The sequence below is a fragment of the Anser brachyrhynchus genome, assembly GCF_964034855.1.
Source record: "Anser brachyrhynchus genome assembly, chromosome: 13".
Taxonomy (NCBI): Eukaryota; Metazoa; Chordata; class Aves; order Anseriformes; family Anatidae; genus Anser; species Anser brachyrhynchus.
Window position 1 is genome coordinate 18,765,748 of NC_137708.1, and position 20,646 is coordinate 18,786,393.

The 20,646-nt window shown below is 37.4% G+C and overlaps 2 protein-coding genes across 15 annotated transcripts in view; one reads left to right on the forward strand and one right to left on the reverse strand.

The window, feature by feature from the left end:
* Positions 1-20,628, forward strand: part of ACSL4 (acyl-CoA synthetase long chain family member 4) — a 39,212-nt gene extending 18,584 nt beyond the window's left edge. For 4 of the 12 annotated variants that reach the window (XM_080553539.1, XM_080553542.1, XM_080553535.1 and 1 more), the window contains 15 exons: positions 2,182-2,230; positions 4,484-5,003; positions 5,284-5,461; positions 6,716-6,825; positions 6,917-7,055; positions 8,414-8,564; positions 9,715-9,838; positions 10,695-10,766; positions 13,226-13,365; positions 14,164-14,336; positions 14,553-14,627; positions 14,886-15,077; positions 15,628-15,742; positions 16,442-16,599; positions 18,160-20,628. In XM_080553539.1, the coding sequence (XP_080409665.1) occupies positions 4,653-5,003; positions 5,284-5,461; positions 6,716-6,825; positions 6,917-7,055; positions 8,414-8,564; positions 9,715-9,838; positions 10,695-10,766; positions 13,226-13,365; positions 14,164-14,336; positions 14,553-14,627; positions 14,886-15,077; positions 15,628-15,742; positions 16,442-16,599; positions 18,160-18,317 (2,136 nt within the window). In that variant the 5' untranslated portion in view covers positions 2,182-2,230; positions 4,484-4,652 and the 3' untranslated portion in view covers positions 18,318-20,628. The remainder of the gene's footprint in view (positions 1-2,181; positions 2,231-4,483; positions 5,004-5,283; positions 5,462-6,715; positions 6,826-6,916; positions 7,056-8,413; positions 8,565-9,714; positions 9,839-10,694; positions 10,767-13,225; positions 13,366-14,163; positions 14,337-14,552; positions 14,628-14,885; positions 15,078-15,627; positions 15,743-16,441; positions 16,600-18,159) is intronic. The other 8 variants (XM_080553537.1, XM_080553545.1, XM_080553538.1 and 5 more) reach the window with 2 other exon arrangements.
* Positions 1-20,646, reverse strand: part of NXT2 (nuclear transport factor 2 like export factor 2) — a 72,440-nt gene that overhangs the window by 33,287 nt on the left and 18,507 nt on the right. The gene's annotated exons all lie outside the window — the stretch shown is intronic.

Below are 20,646 nucleotides of genomic sequence, written 5' to 3' on the forward strand. Positions count from 1 at the left end.
TACTTTCCTTTTTAAATACTAAGCTCTGAGTTCCAGTACAGGAACAAATTCAAGACTAGTAGATATTGATTAAAATCCTTTCCAAAACCAGACTTTAATTAATACCCAATGTATTTATTTTTCCACTTATAAATTATGAATGTGTATTGTGCTTTCCAAAACGCTTCAATCTGCCTAAATGCTAGAGAAATGTGAACAGTTGTTACTTATTCATACTGGATTGTTTTGGAAGATTTCAGTACTTCCTGAAAGGAGTCAACCTTAAATAATTATGTTAAAGCCAGAATTGTGTCTCCATTTGAAGTTGCAAAGAGCTCAGTCATAGGAGAACCAGGATTTCCTCCAGTGTTGCTTTTAAATTAAACAAGCTTCTTACGTTGCAGATTTCTTTTTTTTAATCTAAAATGCTCTCCTTTTCCTGTCTAATGTTATCACTCTTACTAGAAGACTTTTTCTTAACATAATGAAAATACATTTAAGAAGTTGCAATGAATGTTTCAAATGGATCAGAAGTTTGTTTTCATCTAATAATGAGTTGATATAGTAATCTGGATCCCTGTCAAGCTTCTTAATGCGAGAGGAAGAACAGTAAACACTGTCATTCATATACTTTCAATACTAAGCCTTTACAGCGTTTCAGGTTTGGCTAATTAAAGCCTTTCCTCATGAAGATAATAATTGCTGCCTTATTAAAATTAAACTGCATAGGATAAGATTTCTAGCCACAGACACTTTAGGTTTTGAGTTACACTTAGAAATGGTAGTTGTATGTGCAAAAGCTGGATATGTTGTTTCTGTGCTGTTTGAATACTTGAATGGAGAGAAGACAAAGGCATTTCCTCTATGAATAGTCACCTCCAGGGGTATAAACCCCTCTCCTTGTTCCCTACACACACTTGTGCTCTTACTTAGTCCTATAAGCTCGTATGACTACTTAAAAGCTATTTTTTGTTTATATGTGTGTATATATATAAATAGCATAGTTGTTACTTGTTACTTTTATTTTCAGTTAAATTAATGAAAAGTTATGAAAAGAACCTGTCCTCTGATTACAAACTTTGTTCCACGGCCCTGACTCCCAGACAAGAGTAAAGGGTTGCATGTTATCTGTCGGAAGCTTTTAATTGAAAATATCGAAGTCACGTTACACCCAAAGAACATCTCTTCCATCTGTGGCATAAAATACAGTACTGGTGCTTGTATGAGCATTCACATCGGTTACTTGTTCTCTGTAGCAAACGTGAACTATAGAATTTTTGTAACCCCCCAGCATGTACTACTACGAAGGGAAAGATTACCTCATGAATGAGGTTGCTGAAATGTACGCTGTAACATACCACTGCAAATGACAAATGAACTTCAGTCTGCAGAATTGCCGTTTCAAAATTGATAGAAGAAGCCTACTCACTTGAGGAAAATGTTTTGGAAATGCTGAAAACACAGCTATCTAGAAGAGAAACTACGTCTGGTTTTGATTTGTTTTGTTATCTTAGGCTTTCTTAGTCATGCCTGACGCACGCTTATTGCTGGGAACATGCGTCTCCTACATCAGGAACTGGAAGCTCTGCTGTTTCCAAAATAGATAGATAAGCTTCCAAATATTCTACTTAAATTGCACAATTAAAGGAAATAATAAATTTTGTAAGTCAGTATAGAATATTACATATTCTAAATATTCTCATATTACATAATAGCTGCGTATGGGTACAGTGACATTTTTTAATGTGACTACACTTTCATTTGGGAGCAAAGTTTACTGAGAACTATTACTTCGGTGGCAGCATGCATTTGGCTTGCCTCACAGCTGTCCTTGATTGTGCATTGATATGAACATTACATCTCTCATTGTCCCTTTCTCTCAAGGACTAATTAAACTTAAAGACAGTGGAGGCATAAAGTATAATTTGAATAGCTAAGTTTGGCTTCTAACCAAATGGAATTGTTGTCTAGGTACATCTGCAAGTTCATTATGTCAGCCTGTTATGCATTATATTTAGAGTATGATAAATATTTATTGGGCATGAGTGTAGGACAGTGTAACGTCATAGGCTAGTCGTCTTCAGGAGCGTTAGGGGAGAGATTCTAAGAACAGCAGTGGAAATAATGCTTTCCTGCATAACATCCTTTCTGCAGGGCAAAAAATACCCAATCTCTAATACCTTTTTTTTTCTGTTTTAATAGAGATCTAATTGACACTGAATAAAACCCGGCCATCACTGTCAGACAGCTTGTAAGTATACATATGTGTGAAAATGTGTGTATGTGCGTGTATGTGTCTTTTTCTGTGAGTATGTTCAAAGGAAAAGGTCAAGTGTTTCTTCTTGGGTCTTAGCAAGTTTTTCCAGCGATTTCTGTTAAGAATTCCAGCTTATTTATGTCAAAATAGAAGCACTTTAAATTGCCACAAATGTGTACAGATTAGCTAAGCTCCCTGTTTATAAACACTTTTTAAAGTATTTTCAAATTAATCTGAAATTTCAAGATGAATGAAATGCAACCTTTAACGTTTGCTTATGTGAACTTTAACATAACTGGCTGCAAGTGTACAAAGTGTGTTTGTATGTGCACTTCACTCAAATGCTAAAAGCAATTTCAACAGGGTACCAGTTTTAGGACAAAACAAACCTCGCCCATTAAGACCCTTTAATCATAATTTTATTATTTCAGGCAGTATTTAGAACATTCTGATGAGGTTTCTGTGTTAGTTTTAGCACTATGGCTGGCTTTTGTTTTAAATACAAGCACAACTGCTTCCTTTGGATCACTGAATTAACTGGAATGAAAATACCACACAAGATTTGTAATATAAACCGGTGACCTTCATTTTAGAGAACTGGAGCTTGGGAAAGTAAAATGATATGCCTTCTGCTGAGGTTTGACTGTTTGATGACTAGTTGATGATGAAGAGGTTAACTAAGGCAGACTAAGCATGTAAGCTTTGCAAAGAATGTAGAATTTTCTTTCTTTTTTTTTTAAGAAAGTATGCAGAACACCCTTTTTTTCTGAACAAGTCTGAGCTTAGTTTCATACTTTACACTATCATTCAGTAGCAACTTGAGATTACAAGTTTTATTAAAAATATAACAACAAGGTGATGATGTTCCTTTTAAGTATCTGAAGATCTCTTAATCTTGTATTACGTTAAATGGTGATGATATTGGCTACAGCACAACTGCAGATAATGGAATTCTTATTAAGAACTCCAACAACCTATTAATACATTTCTGTTGTGCTGTTAATAGCAGCTGTCTTGTTTAACCTGAAATGTTAATTGTAGCCTCCCTCACCTGAGGTGGCAAGTACATTAATAAAGGTACATTTTGAGGTGTGCCTACGTTCTTTTAATTCCTGATGGAGCCCTGAAAGTTTCCCTGTTCTCATCCATTCCGTTTACCAGATTTTGTCTGTGAAAGACTGGGCTTTGCTATAAGCTAGTCAGTATTTACTTCCCTGTGTCTGAGCTCCTTCTCTTTTGCTAGTGCACCTTTGCCTGTTATTTTTCCTGTCGTGTGCATTGTTCGTGTGTTTGCATGCTGTGTTTGCATGCCATCCAGATGAAGATAAGCACCTATGTCTTTTATGTGCCAGTAGAGACTAGTTACAGGCAAGCGGACTAGCCGCAACTGTGGTTCGTTATGATGGTTTTGTTTTTCTCCCATTTCAGTCTTTATTCAGGCCCAGTTCTCCTTAATGAAGACAGATTTCTGACATGCAGACAAAATCTTGCTAAATTGTGCTTTATTTTAAATTGGATTGCTTTTTCCATACCTGGAGTTCAGAAATGCACATATTGAAACAGTTGCTGGATTTTTTGGTTTCTTTTTTTAGGAGGGGGAAGAGATGCCAGGGGAGGGGAGAATCTATGTAATTGATCCCTTTCCAAGAATCTGACAATCATAGTCAAAAATTAGTAAATCAAAAATACAGTTGTTGTGGCAAAGTTAATAAAGCAATTTTGGAATATTCTGTAGCTTACATGTAGGTTTTTGAAGACTCTGTATCCAGATATATTTTAGTCTAAATATATGTTGATACAACATTCTGAAAGGCAGTAAGCAAACCTACTGTGTCACTCCATTGTAATACAAATATTTAGGGGGAAAACAACTGTTGACCTTTCCCGTAATTATGCAATTGTAGCATTACACAAGTAGCTTTAACACAATATTATGATGTGAGAGGACAGACTTTATCTCTACAGCCCTGAATTATTCCAACAGAGATACTGGGGAAAAGTCTTTGAAAAGTAAATATTTGTGGATGCAACAAACAAGTATGGAAAAGATTCATCCTCTTTAATCTTCAGAGCAGTACACTGCTGTATCATGCAGTCTGTTAAATCAGTTAATTCAGTCTCCTTGGTCTTGATGCATTTGAGGTGAAATCTTAAAGGATTAAAACTATGGACTGACTATAATATTACTAATTTAATTCTTTTTTTTTTTTCTCCTGCTCTCTGCTTGGCTCTGGTCTTCACCCACAGGTGTCCACTGTTGGCTCTCAAAGGTTACTAAAATTTTAGCAGCTGCCTTGAAACAGAGCTACCTAAGCTTCACTTTACTGTTGCTTCTTCCTACGCCATACTGCACTGCTGCTTTTGCTCTTGCCTGCTTCAGAACACAATAAGAGATTTTCTTTTTTAAATACCTGCAATGAAACTTAGGCTAGAAGTATGCACCATTCTTTTGCTGCCTGTGTACTTGTTAATATCTGTGTACAGTATGCTTGTATTTATTCCATGGTATTTTCTTACCAACGCAAAGAAGAAAAAGGCTATGGCAAAGCGTTTAAAAGCTAAACCCATCTCGGACAAACCTGGAAGCCCCTACCGTTCTGTCACTCACCTTGACTCACTAGCAAACATAAACATTCCTGGAGCAGACACGTTGGACAAGCTGTTTGACCATGCTTTAGCAAAGTTTGGGAAAAAGGACTGTCTTGGGACCAGAGAAATACTGAGTGAAGAAAATGAAATGCAACCAAATGGAAAAGTGTTCAAAAAGGTAAAGCTTACAATTTTGTACTTAATTCTGATTCGGTTTTGAGCTGCTTTGCATCTTGCTTCACCAGCAGAGGCCTCATTAGTGGTCTTCCTTAGTCTTCTCTTTATGATATAAAATATCCAGTAGTTAAAGAATAACACGCTACTTGATGCACTATTTGTTCTGCTTCAAGCAAAATGAAAGCACTTGCGGTGTTAGGCACCAACTTAGGTAGGCAGGTAGTGCTGTACCAACAGCTTCTTGTAATCACAGGTGTGTTTTCTTTTGTTCCCTGCCCCAGTTAATCTTAGGAAATTACAAGTGGCTATCCTATGAAGAAGTAAATCAGAAAGTGAATCGCTTGGGGAGTGGACTGACTGCCCTGGGACTAACCCCAAAGAGTACTGTTGTCATATTCTGCGAGACCCGAGCAGAATGGATGGTTGCAGCTCTAGCCTGCTTCAAGTATAACTTTCCTCGTGAGTGCTGAACTTGTTTGCTTTGAGTATATTTTAGAACCATTCTGCAGCACAGCTTTGGCTGTTAAGAATTTCGAATGTTCCAATCCTGTCACTGATGGTATGAGAATTTAATAAACTTACTCTGCATGAATTTCCTTGCTCATACTTATGAGACTATTCTTTTTGATTCTATTGTAGCAACATTTTAGGTATTAGAATAATGGAAAGGTACAGATACTACTCAGGTTTTATAAAATATTCTGAAGACTCGGTGGTTGCGTTTCCCCCCAGACTGTGGAATGTTTATAGCATTTCCTGTCTGTAATCTGACTTCTGCATCTGACACATGAAATGGCTATTGGAAGAGAGAAGAATAGTAATCAAAATTATATGCTAGTCTGAGGGTTTTTTTGTAACTTTTAAGTTGTTCAAGTTCACTACCATTATGTACATGCTTTTTTTTTTTTTTTTTTTTACTTATTTAAGCAGTCAAATATTTAACCTAACCTGAGGCATACAAACTTCTTGGTGAAGTAGCAAAGGTTCCTACAGAGTAATGTAACTCTTTTTGTCCTTTCTATATGATCCCTACTTCACAGGAACATTAACCTCCTTTAATGTTTTTTGGAGGTTAAATTTGAGACAGTAGCACAATATTAAAGGAAAGTACTTTTCTCAGTAGAAAAGGTGAACTCCTCAGTGCCTGTGAGGCACTTAATGTCATTTCTGTGACCGATTGGGGTTAAAAATAATCTAGCACCACGAAAACCATTCTGATTCCTTAACCTGATTTTCTGCCCTGCCCCCATCAATAATTTCATGGAAACAAGTGAAGTAGCTGACACAGTGGCTGCATAAGCTGGCACTGCAGCTGAAAGAGCTGCTTGTAGGAGTGCACAGCTCTAACCAGTGGTGGTGACGCTGAACACCGCAGGACACCTCTCCCCCTGCGGTCTGGTTGCAGAGAGTTCAGAGGAAGAACACGTTCTTAGTTGCTTACAGTGCAACTGCATTTTTGTTGAGTTTTGGTTGGTCTCTGTTCCACAGAACTGTCCTCCTCATTCCGGAGATCACTTGTAGCATAACCTCCTGACGTGGGAAAATTAAAAACTGTTTGGTTTCCTAATTGGAAAATTCCCTATTGAGTTAATTTCCCCCTACCTCTCAGCCCCCTGCCCCCAGTAATGCACTGCAGTGAGCTATAAGGCATGAGCTTTTGTGTTTCGTATTATTTTAACTTTTCTTTTGTTCTCTCTCCCTTCAATGTAACAGTTGTTACGTTGTATGCCACCCTGGGTGAAGAGGCAGTAACCTATGGTCTCAATGAATGCGGAGCATCGTATCTGATCACTAGTGCAGAACTTCTTGAGAGCAAACTTAAGGTAATTTGGCACCAGCTTTACCTGCTTACGAGCAATCCTACAGTCACTTTACAGCGCAGTCAATGCTAACAGTTTCCTTTGTGTCCTGTAGGCTGCATTGCCACAAGTCTCCTGTCTTAAACATATAATTTATGTGGACAATAAAACCATCAATAAATCTGAATACCCTGAAAATGTGGAGATTCATAGTATGCAGACAGTGGAAGAGCTGGGAGCCAAACCAGAAAACTGTAAGTGAAGCACTTCAGAGAACTGATCGAGTAATGTTAACAGTGAAATCAGATGTAGTCTAAGAGGGCTGGGTAGCAGTAAAAACAAACATGCAGATCTCTAACAGGAAGGAAGTGGTAGATCACCAGTTCATCCTCTGGCTTCCTTTAAATAAGTGGATAATTTGTTTGATCCCTATTTAGTGTCCTGTACCTTTTGTTCAGGTTTCAGGTATTTCAGGATAAAGCTTACTTTCTAAAATACAGCCAGAATAACTAACTCTAAGACTCTGCCTTTGTTTTAGGAAGTGAAGTAGAATATGGTGCAGTGTTCCATTTTCTGCTCCTCCTACCTTTTATTCATCTTATTTTTCACTATTTGTCCTCAGAGGAGAAAGCACTCGTGGGTTTTTTGCTTATTGGCTTGGACATGTCTTTTTTCTGAACCTATCTGTGCCTAGAAAGCACCTTGAGCTAGAGAAACAACCATTACATAACCCTTGCTATGCTGGGCAGCCAGGAGCAACCCTAACATTGTCGTTAAGGAAGGAAAAAATCCAACCTCATCTCTTTTCCTTAACTCTGTGCTCTGCACTTAGCCAGATTTTCTATCTCCTGAAAAAGAGGAGATAAACTGGCAAAGGAGTTTTTTTGCAGAGAACTACACATTCATTACAACTGCTTATCTTTGATCAGCTTGAAGTCCTGATGCAGACCAACAGTTACTGTTTCGTTGTGTTGTAGTTGTTTTGAAAAACCCCTCTGCTTCCCTTGTAGACACTTCTGTTGCCTCTCTAGCTCTGAAAGCCATGAAAGCCTGATGAAATGACTTTCATCCTCAGAATAAGTGCCAAGGGATTAAAACAAAAATCAAAAGTCAACTGTTTTAAGTTTAAGCTGCTTGTTAGTGGAAAAGCAGAAAAGTAGTCTTCTCAGCTCCGTAACCCTGGCTTTGGAAGAGTGACTGACAGAAAAGCTGACTCACGGCTTTTTGTTTGTTTTCAATCTGTTGTTTCTCGCCAGTATTTCTCCCCTTCACTGCCTTTGACAGATTTACTGGATCTTCAGCAGGCTTTTTCTATGAAAATTCCAGACAGCTATAAAACGTAATGGTAAAAGTACCACCCAGATTGTGTAGATGCCCCAAAACTGGTTACTCCTTTGGAAATCTGCCTTCCCTCACATCTTCTTAAAAGGAGACCACAACTCTCTTCATCACTCACTTCTGCAACCACGACTGACAACTTAGCAGCACATCGTACTTGCCTTTCCTGAAGTATCTATTTCACACTGGTTGACTACCGAAATTTTCCCATTGGTTAATTACAGAAATAAAAATTTATAAAGTATTAATGGAGTTTTTCTCTTGCATTTTGCAGCAAGCGTTCTGCCAAGCAGACCTGTTCCTACAGACTTGGCTTTAGTAATGTACACCAGTGGCTCTACGGGGAGACCTAAAGGAGTGATGATGCAGCACAAAAACTTGATAGCTGGAATGACAGGACAGTGCGAGAGAATACCTGGGCTGGGGTAAGAAACACTTGGTTGTCGTGTGTGTGCAGAGGTAAAACAGAACCTCCAAAAGTGCCTACGTTTATAGAAAGCCTGTTGCTGGCACCAGGTGTTAGCAAGCTCCTTGATTTCATTGTGAGCCCACTAATCTTTAATTTATATGAAGTAGGTCTTGTGTTTGTGAACCTACTCTGATCTTCTGTATCTTGTCCCACATGCTTTTTCTACTCTCCCTTTTTGTTTTCCTCTCACCCTTAGCTACAGGTATGTGATGGATTTTGCACTCTTTTATGCATTAAAAGACATCATCAGATAAAGAAATTCCTCATTTAGTCAACTTTTTTTGCTAGATGTTTTCAGGCAGCTAGAATCACTTCAGGAAGTATGCCAAAGCCTGCCACTTCCATTTATTTAGAGAGACCACTGCTGGATGGATAAGACACATACTGCAGAATCTGCTCAAGTATACTCCACTGAAACGGGGACAGAAATAATAAATTGCTTTGATTATAGTATAGCCAATTGCAAACACCCTCATTAATATTTTGAAGAAATTCTTCATGAATGTGGATGTCTTTGTTACTGCATTCACAAAGAATTTAATAGCTAAAATAACCTATGTTAAACTCCTTTCCTGGTGAGATATAAAAACACTTCTGACCTAATGCTGAAAGCTTCTGTAAAGTAACAGCTCTAAGGTTCTTCCTGAGAAATCTCTATTTCCTGAAATAAGCCTCTGTAAGTCAGTTATCAGCTCTTCACTAACTTATTTTAGAAGGAGATGCTATGATGATGTAAGGATTTGTAAATCACTGGTGATTCTTTTAAAATACTGATTTCATTCTTGATTTGGTACTGGGGATGAAACCTCCCACAAGGAGAAATGGCAATGGAGCAGCACTAAGGAAACTTTTGAGTTTCCTAGAAAACAAGGCAGACCCTGTAATTCATACTGATTTCACTAAGGTAGGATTTTACCAATTTAGTTGATAAACTGGTTTAAAATCACACCTTTCTTGCATACAGAAGAAAAAGCCTCACTTGTGATCCGAGTTTAAAAAAACAACAAAAAACAACAAAACAAACCTAAATACAGCATAAAACAATTATGCAGTATTTTCAGTCCACTGTGCATCACTGTTAATTAGATAATCCTTTCCTTTACTAGACCCAAGGATACTTACATTGGTTATTTGCCCCTGGCCCATGTATTGGAATTGACAGCAGAAATTTCTTGCATCACTTACGGCTGCAGGATTGGATATTCCTCTCCACTTACACTATCGGATCAGGTGAGGAGGGGAAAAGGCAAAAGCAAACTTAAGCTTTCACAGTCTACATTCTTCTTGATTAGCTATTCTCTTCCAGTAAAGAAATGTTGATGTATATGGTACACTTCTGAAATATTTTTTTTTTCAGAAAATGATGCAAATTAACATTCCTGGTAGAACTAGAGCTGCAGGTCACGCCATATAAACGTTTATTTAAACTTTTGCTTTTATGATACTTACGAAATCTAAAAGCCTAATAAATGTGTATAGCGTTATCTATTGGAATATCAGGATATGAACAGCTATTAATATACTAACTGAACATAAGACTGCTTAAAGTTATTTTAAGTTTTCAGTCTATTAGTTCTTTACCCCATTATCATAACTCTTCTATTTAGCTTTTTGCCTTATTCCATTTACCAATGAAGATAAATAAGAGCAAATTAAGCTAGAAAAGAAAGCTTCTGCACATTTTGCTGGTATAGAGACTGCACTGGACAAAAATCAACCAACCAAAAAAAATCAACACACAAACCAACAACAAAAACACACCACACCACAAAACACTCCTGGAGTTAAATGGAGGAGAGTGCAAGAACTAGAGGGAGGAAACAGAATAAAAAGTTATACAAGGTGGACTTGCTTTACCCAGTTGGACTTGTAAAACATCTGATATTTTGGTTGAAATTACTGTTAATCAGTACTTTTTCCAATCATGATGGAAAACAATATACATTTTAAGCAGGAAACGTTATATGGAGTGAAAGGGGAAGAGATTTAAACAAATTATGTTAGCATGTCTCCCTCCCTTTTTGTCTTTCTTTGAAGAGCTGCCTGGTTTTCACCTTCATAAATTAACGTTTTCTCCTTATTACAGTCAAGTAAAATTAAGAAAGGAAGCAAAGGAGACTGTACTGTACTTAAGCCTACACTGATGGCAGCTGTGCCTGTAAGTATGCAGATGCATGTATGTTTAGCAAAAATGGTGCCTTCTGCCTTGTTCATGCTAGCATGCCTATCTAGTGAGGTTTTTTTTCTTTTTTGTGTGTGTAAGAAACTCTTATTAACAGGCAAGGAAGTAGAATATAGAAATCCCAGTTGGCATTGCCTGAGTTGGAGAACTGATGCTGCAAACAAGCACAAGAATATACCTACGTTTAGGCCAAGACCCTTTTTGATCCAAAACTGTAAATGTTTTTTAGTAGTTTCAAGTGATGTTTTACTGGGCTTATTGAAGCAACAACAGGCCACAGAAGGTCTTTAGCATTCCCAGTCTGAAAGTTCCTTTTGCACAGGGAGAGAGCAGCATGGATTTGTCTAAGACTGACACTTGAAACAGACCAGTTTTTGGCAGAGATACAGAACTTAGCAAGTTAAGCTCTGCTGTTGCAGCTGTCAGGGTGCTTGCTTTTAGCTGCTTTGCCTGCAAGCAAAAAGTCTCGTGCTGTTCTCAGTGTAAGCAGGCCCCTGTTTAGTCTCCTCGTATAAGAAAAAAATGGTCCAGAGACTGCAACTGCTGTTTCTGCAGCTTATGTTAGCCTTTAGGTGACCAGGCTTCTCTATTCCCTAAGGTCTTGGTGCTATCAAAAAAAAACCCAAAAACCCACCCCGCAAATATTTGCTTCTTTCTGCTGCAAAAAGCTTCCATGTGTGCCCTGAAGTCACATTTCCCTCTTTTATGGTTATATCACAGCTGTAGCTCAGAAAACCAGTAGCATCCGCTTCTGCCACACTGGCAGGTGGGGTTGGGGGAGGAGGATTTGGTCTTAGTTAGGAACATGGAGTTTTGATTGATCATGGATTTGGTTGTTCCGCAGACTCTTTTGTGAATAGCCAAAAGTTTTAAAATCAATTACTAACTTGCTTTTTTAAAAAATATTAATAATATACATAGGCTACATCTTTTTCTTAGTAATTCACTGAGTGAAAATTAATCACTTAGAGCCTCAACTTTTTGTAAAATAGCCATTTCAATTTATTTCTTAGGGAAAACTGAACTGTTAGACTGCTAGTAAAAAGTGTAAATTTAAAATATGAACATAACCCCTTTTTGGAAAGAAAATAAAAAAGTGTATGGGCCAGAAAAAAAAACAAAAAAACAATTTCATGTGAATTAACTGCAGAACTGTGAAGCGCTAACAGTGATAATAGTGAACCCTGCCTAAATGTCTTGATTCCAGAGACTTACTATCATAAAAAAATGACAGAGTGGAAAATAAAATTGAAACTGATGACCCATTTTCAGTTGGCAGCATATAGGATCTAGACTCCAACAATCTATAGCAGAGAGGAAAGTCCTAGTAGGAACACAACTAACCTTGCCTGAGAAATATTTTGATTCCTAGCTGTATTGTCTTGTTTTTATCATCAAAATATGATAACATCACTAGTAATTAGAATGCATAAGGAATGAAAAAGAAAATTATAACAGAATCCAGAGGCACAAATATTCCTAAGTATTTAATTGGGTCAGAATGTTGCAATAGCTGTTAGTTCTTCATTCTGGCCTTTATGATGCTGCATACCTTGTCATGCCATTGCAGTCTTTCCAAGAAGTTACCATGAATTCTGCTTTAAGATGAATCTGGCTTTTGGAAATTCTCTTGGAAAAGGAAGTGATGAAATGAAATTTCTTACTTCATTCCCTTGTGCTTGCCAGTTGCCACGAACAAAGCACAGCTTCAGGACTCCTAAGCATGATTCATCTTCCATGGCATATACAAAGCTTTAGCAGAGAGATTTAGCTAAACTTGAAGTCAAGGTTTTGTAAATCAGTTTGTCACGCTTTGGGTACAGATTAAGGTGTTCTTGATAAAACTTGCTGTTTCATTGTTTACATTATTACACTATAACATTACCCAAGATTTGTTGCTGGGGTTGATAGAGAAGACATCTTTAGAACAAGGGGTGGGAAGTATTTTAAATGAAATCTGAGGTTTAGAAAGCAGTTTGCAGAAAAAGTAACTATGAATTACTGCAGTATGTCTGAAGATCCACAGTGGCTACTCACTCGCCCTTAACTTGTATGTATACCTAATTCAAGGCAAGTTTGCTAAAATAAGCTATATACTACAGCATGAGGGTTCTTCCTCTTAAGTGATACTGTTGTGAGGAGATCTAAGCAAGTGGAGAAAAGTGAGGTCACTGCTTTTTGTACTGTGTTTTCAACACTTCATTCCACCCATTTCAAAAAGCTCCAAGCCACAGTGGTCTATAAATTGACTGACTGATCACACATTAAAAGCATTAGAGTTTAGCACTGCTTCAGCAATGATGCAGGTATTTTCATTCTTGCTGTATTACCTGTTTAAAATGAAGAGTAATGGTTGTTTTTATTATTATTCGTAGCATGAAATTTGCAAATAGTAGTCTATGTGGTAATCTTCCTTGCTCTTTTGAACACTGTAGGAAATAATGGACCGAATTTATAAAAATGTCATGAGTAAAGTTCAAGAGATGAACTACATTCAGAGAACTCTGTTCAAGATAGGGTATGACTACAAATTAGAACAAATCAAAAGGGGATATGATGCACCTCTGTGTAACATGTAAGTATCAATCATGGTCAAGCTGCACTTTTTTCATTGTGACTTGTTAACGGTCTAAAAGAATAATCATCTGAACTATCTGACATAAAACAATTCTATTGCAACATGCAAATATGATCTAATAACTAAACTGAAATAATCCAGGTTCTTACAGGAAACAGAGGAGACATTTACTGGCAATCACAGAATATCCTGGGTTGGAAGGGACCCATGGGGATCATCAAGTCCAACCCTTGGCTCCACACAGGAATCAGACCCTATCATAGCCCTCCTTTAGATGCTGTCTTATTAGACAGCTTTATGTCCTTCTGATGTTGCATTGCCCAAACGTGCACACAGTGCTGGAGGTGAGGCTGCACCACACGATCCCTGCCCTCGCCCAGCTAGCCAGGCCGTGCTTGAGGCACCCCAGGTAGGGGTGGCCCTCCTGGCTGCCAGGGCATGCTGAGGCCTCGCCTTCACCTTGCATTCAGAATGCCCGGGTCCCTTTCTGCAGGGCTGCTTTCCAGCCTCAGAAGGACTAATCTTCAGAACAGGTGACTAGGTAAATGTTCACTGGATTTCCTTTTTTTTTTATTGATAGAATCTGATGTCTGTTTAGGTAGCGTATAGGAATTCTGCCATCTTCAAATGTTACACAGGAGGTAAGGTTTTTGATTATCCCTGCTGTCCACTAAAGTCCGTGAATGATTAAGTTATTTTTAAGGTGTTTCAGGTAGGAAGAAAGATTGTTTCTTATTTCTTTTATAAAAGTGATCTGAGTGAACGATCCTTAAATACTTTTTCCCTTCTTTCAAGGCTGTTGTTTAAGAAAGTCAAGGCCCTACTAGGAGGGAATGTCCGCATGATGCTTTCTGGAGGAGCACCACTTTCGCCTCAAACACAAAGATTCATGAACATCTGTTTTTGCTGCCCTGTTGGTCAGGGCTATGGATTAACAGAAACATGTGGAGCAGGAACAATTACAGAAGGTAGTTAAAAAATTCTGGGAATACATTTTTTATATATATATATATATATTTTTTTTTTTAAATAAATATTTTCTGTTTTTTTAAGGTAAAGTCAGAATAGCTGTAGCTCTTATCTCAAGTTACTTTACTGCAGTTAAGCTGTCTTCCTGTCTATGGTTTGAGTTTATATTTCAACATGAAAAAAATCTTTGTGTTCTTCCTTGTTCTTTCCCTAAGTTGCTGATTATAGCACTGGCAGAGTTGGAGCTCCTCTTATTTGCTGTGAAATAAGATTAAGAGACTGGCAAGAAGGTGAGCATTAAGTGTTTTAACTTCAGAGCAACTAATTCTGTTAAACTAATATATATACTAATATAACTATTCCTGTTATAAGCTGTTTTCCTTGCCTATCTGCTTGGCTAGGTATCGCATATGAAGTAACTGCTCTTAACCTTTGATAGTAGCTGTTATTTTGTGTGCATGCTTTAACCTGAAGTTTCAAAACATTTTGTTGGCAGTAGAATACATGACCTGAAAATAATAGTGTGCGGATTTCTGTTTTGTTTTCAGGGGGCTATACTAACAGAGACAAGCCTAATCCTAGAGGAGAAATAATAATTGGTGGACCTAATGTCTCAATGGGCTATTTTAAAAATGAAGAGAAGACAACAGAAGATTTCTCCATTGATGAGAACGGTCAGAGGTGGTTTTGTACTGGAGATATAGGAGAATTTCATCCAGATGGGTGTCTGCAGATCATAGGTTGGCCTCACTTTTTGCTATCTTAATCTACTGCAAGATCTTGACTGAACATAATTGTAAGCATGTTATTAATCCTGTTGGCTTTGACAGGCCTTATGTTACTCAAGGTTACCTGCTTGCAAAATCACAGTATAAAACACATTCCCCAAAGTCTCCACAATTATAAGAAAATTTTGGAAGTGGTGTTGTTTCATATAATGTTAGTACTATTTAAATTCAGCACACAAGCTTTGAGGAGTAAATGTAAGATTAATATTTTGGTATTCATTGCAAAGCTTTAAAATTACAATCTCCGTAACTTCCATACATGTTTTGTGACAAGAAGTGTAGTGCTACATAAACTTCTTTACAGAAGCCTTTATAAAGTTTCCAGAATATGTTTATGGCATTAGCCTTTTTATAATTTGAGTAAAATGCTTTAACTCCTTGTAATTCACCTTTACATGGCATGGCACAGAATACCTATATACTGGCTTTGAAAATGAGTGTGGAAGTGCAGAAGAATGGAGTAAGCTTTTTTTTTTTTTCCTTCTTTCCCTTCAACTCCTAGATCGTAAAAAAGACTTGGTAAAGCTACAAGCAGGAGAATATGTGTCTCTGGGCAAAGTAGAGGCAGCACTGAAGAACTGTCCGTTGATTGACAATATCTGTGCTTATGCCAAAAGGTAAGACTAGTTTTACTGTTTAGAGGTTTAAGGTAATTTAGGGTAAACATGAAATGCAAGCTCTGACCCTTTGATATACTTTTCTATTGATATACTACAGTTTTCCATGTTTTCCACTGAACAAAGTGTGAGCTATAAAGAGCATCTCTGAAGTAGCACAGGCTCCCAGATTCCCCCAAACTGGGCTCTTCTTTTGGCATTTCTCCTGTTGTAATTCATTCCAGCTTCATCCCATCTCCTCCCCAAACAGGTGTAGTTTAGCATGTACTTTAGCCTTCTGTCAGAATAACAGAGAAAAGATAATTGGACATTTTGCACCTGATCTAAAGCTCTCTGAGTTTTGGAAATAGCCTGGGTGTCTCCTTCCACCTGCTTATACATACTACATGAAGGGAAACTGCAGAGAACTACTTAAGCACCAGATGCAGTTGGGAAGCTAAATTATGCTATAATTTCGCAAGCGCACATTAAGTATGATACTGATCAAACTAAACCACTTAACTTAGAACCTGACCTTTGATGGTCAGAAGTTGTGAAAACCTAACATAAAAGAAAAACTCTGTATGGGGGAATAAGTGCATTTCAAAAAGCACTGTGGATCTGTGTATATAACATCAAGTAAGTGCTTTACTCCTTGAAATGGAAGCTTTCAACTGTTTTAATCTTTTTTTCCTTCCTTCTCTTGCTATCCTGTGGTAGTGACCAGTCTTACGTGATCAGTTTTGTGGTTCCCAATCAGAAGAAGCTGACTGCATTAGCTGAGCAGAAAGGTATAAATGGAACCTGGGTAGATATTTGTAACAATCCTGCAATGGAAGCTGAAATACTGCGAGAAATTAAAGAAGTGGCAGACAAAAGTAAGTAAAGTGGCATAAAGTTAGCCAATCTTACGGTGCTTGTCCAGCAGAAGTTTTCAGTTATCCTCACTAACTTCTCTTCCTTCTGCCTTTTGATTCTGCCTTTACCAAAACTTAGAGGAGTTTTATCACAGGCAACCACCACATCAAATTCATCCCTGTTATGCCAGGAATTTACTACTTTTTTTTTCCCCTCAAGAAAATAGAGACATTTAAAAACTAATTTCTAAATTATCCTGTCTATAGACAGGTTGCTTGTTTAATGCGGTTAAAGTAAGAATCTAAGGGGCTGTCAGTTTGGAAGGAAAGTTACAAGATGCTTGCTGGTAAGAAAGTTAGTTAACGAGATATCTCGAATATTTTTTCTGTGCAACTGTGTGTCCTACAGTTTTGAACCACCATGACCCTTATGTTTGTATTGGCTTAAAGCCTACTATTCCTTGCTACAGTGCTGAATGATCAAAAGCCTCATCAATTTGTAGATCTATGACTTGAGTTTAAACATTTTAATGTTATTCCATCATGAACTAAGTAATTATTCTCCACATAGATTTGTTATTCAAAGTCTCTGCTTATACCTTCTTTTTACTTTCTAGAGAGTCATCTACTATTTAGATACAGCTGTATTTTTTTCCAAAAGCACTTCAGAGACTATCCTGATTTTTAGCAGAACATAATGCACCTTCATCATGAGCAGGCATGTAACTAAGTAGGATGAAACAGTACGTTCTGATACCTGTTTGAAGTTCGAGACAGAGCTCCAGGGAACAGACATCCCAACTGCCCTGTATTTGCTGCCACCTAGAGGCTGTGCTGCCACAAGTTGTCCTAGAAATTCAGCTACAAGACTGAATGGGTCCTCTTACAGGCCTACATGCAGAACCTGATAGCAAAGGCCATCAAGCAGTGTACATGCAGCAGCTCCCTACCCTGTTCCTGATGCCGGGGAGGCACTGAAGCAGCTACCCACCTCCTCCCTTACTCACCCCTCTTCAACCTAGTGCCTGGGCAAGAGATAGGAGCAGCTTTGGTTGTAATGAGGCTGTGCGTGCACCAAGCGACTAGTTGAAGGGAGAGTAAGTGACTAATGTAACAAAAATACAGAGAAGCCCCTTCATTTTGAACCCTAAACAATCTCTTAAGAAATAAAAGTATGGGAAAGAATTGCTCAAGCATAGAAGGTATAGAAGTAAATATGAAGTACATCTAACTAATCTGAGTTTATACAGTTATTACTGTGTTCCTATGATAGTGATCTAACTCAGCATATCCTCTTGTGACAGTAGTCAAATCTTCAGGCTACAAACTCCTTTGTTGCAAGCTTTAGATTTTTACACTCTCAGATCCAATACAAGTTAAATACAGTATGTTATTAGAATATTTGCACACTAATCAGCACTGAGCTTTGGTACACAAGTTTGCTTGTGTACCTTCTTTAAGGTTACTCCATCAAGTAGGACACCATATTACACAAGTTTTAGAGCGCTTGCCTTAAGTTTTTAGGTAGAGTGAATGTTTCATTTGACAACGTTATGCTTTTGTTTCTTGTTGTCCCTGCAGTGAAATTAGAAAGGTTTGAAATACCCATCAAAGTGCGGTTAAGCCCTGAACCATGGACCCCAGAGACTGGGTTAGTAACAGACGCTTTCAAGTTGAAACGGAAAGAACTGAAGAACCATTACCTCAATGACATTGAAAGAATGTATGGAGGCAAATAAACAAGTTCTGTTGACTAGACAGTTGTGCAGAAGGTTCCTTCTCATGCCTTGATTTTGGATGTCTTTGTATAGAGTAGATATCACATGAATTCAGAAAATACACCAAATGGATGAATGTTTCTTATAATCTCTAATGAGAGCAAAGATCTTAGACTCCAAATTCATAATTACTAGCAGAAAACCTTAATGTGCTTTAGTTTCATGTCATCATTTCCAGTTTTGAGACAGACATAATTATGTGAAGCAGTATGGACAAATAATGTTATTGTTTCTCTAGCATATTCAGACTGCTTGCAATTTCTCCCTAATTGACTGTGAAGTCTGATGTACATTTCAAAGAGAAACATTAATATAATTTTGACGATTCTATCATAGTAAGATACCTAGTGGGGACAAAATGTGTATTTAAAGCTTAACTGTCTCCACTTAAAATAAAAATAAGAAAACAACATGGGTCAAGAACTAGCTAGAGATCACTAGTAATGTGCTGCTTGCGAATGGATGGATTCTTCTGCACCTCAGTTATCTTCAGTATTTACAGTGCCTAAAAGAAAATATGAAGTATACTTATTGAAATAAAGGTGAACTGAAAAGCTTTCTAAAAACAAATTATTTGAAAGTTTCACTCAAGAGCATTGAATCAACTATTTCAAATTTCAGCTCACCAAATACATCTTTTACGTGCCACCACGTTTTAATTCAAGCAGAGCTTTCACACTAGGACATACACTATTTAAAAACAAAAAACAAAGACTTGCCTTGCTGCAGGAGGTTCTGATGAGAAAACATCAGCTGAATGCAGAATGCAAAACTTGCATCCTGACTGGCAAACGGTGAAATTGATGCACAGTTGTCTCTAAGCAGATTTGAAACTCAAAGTTGATTTATTTTTTTTTGAGGGGGCCTGATCCTCTAGACCTTCACGTACATGTGAGTAATGGTACAAGTTACCTCTGTGTAATTTAAAGGATCAGAATATAAATATCTGTGTTACAGAAAGTTATTTCTGTTCACCTTTTACAATAATGGTAACCAAAACAAGACAACCAGAAAACAACAGTAGTTTCTCCACGTAGTTTTATTTTACTTATGGGAAAGTATGTTGTGGCTGGGGAGATCTTTGTTTTAAGGGACTTGTTAACAGGGACAAATCACTCTACATAGAGATTCATTATAAAAATGTTCTTTTATTAACTGGAAATTGTAGATGTGCTGAAGTGAGATGTTATAACTTAATAATAGTTTATAATTGTGTGCAGCATCCTGTACTGTGTCTCTTTTGACTTGCTAGTACGTGAGCGCCTGCATCCCTGCTAGCTCTTTACACTTGAACCGTAAATGCTGTAAAAAGTGGAGGCTCTTGATACTGTTCTACTTTGCACTTTTCTTAATCATTTTATATATGTTGCATACATTTTGTACAGGTGTGGCTCAACTGCTATATATGACAAATTAATTTTAAAGTATTTATAGATTTCTTCTATTCATAATGTGTTGTGTATATGATGGTTAAAAAGGAAAATTATTTGTTATTGTCACTGTACAGAAAGTAAAAGATTTTGTACGATGCTACTCTTTAACATACTAGCTTGCAATTTCAGGGCAAGTTTTTATTTTCTCGCATGTATGTGTATTTTTTTTCTCCAGCTCAAACAGCTTTTGGCTAAAATACATCATGGCTATACACTAGTCAACCAAACTGTCCCTTTTCCTTGGGACCAATTTGAAACTTCCCCATGCTTAACTTCTCTGGCCAGTCCAGAACACTGCCAGTCCATCTTCCAAGAACCCTGAGGGAGAAAGGGAAACAGCAGATCTAATACATAAACCTGGCTGCACCTAGTTGTGCATGGAATTAGAACAGTCACCAAAAGGAACCAAAAAATAGCTTTTCTAATATTCCTAATTGTATTAAGAATATTAGAATACATAGCATATATATAAAGACACATACATCGGTTTATGACAACAGAATTACTTTCTGTATCATTAGCACCTTTTCAAGTGACTCAATCCTGGACCTATGTCACCAACTTTTCCATGGTTAAAATCAGTCGCTGTTATGTAATGGTCAGACAGCCTGTTAGCATCACAGAAGTTAAATGCGTGTAAGAAAGTTACTTGCACTTGGACCTGTCAGCAAGTTGTATGATTTTCTTTTAAACCATGAATGTATTTATATGAAATGTATTTTATCTAGACTCTGGGTACCCTCTGTGTCTTGGTTGACTGAGAATTGCTATTTTCAGTATATATATATATATATACACACACAACAGTTCAAAAATGGAATACAGTTGAAATGGTTAAAGAAGCTGTGTTCTGGAAG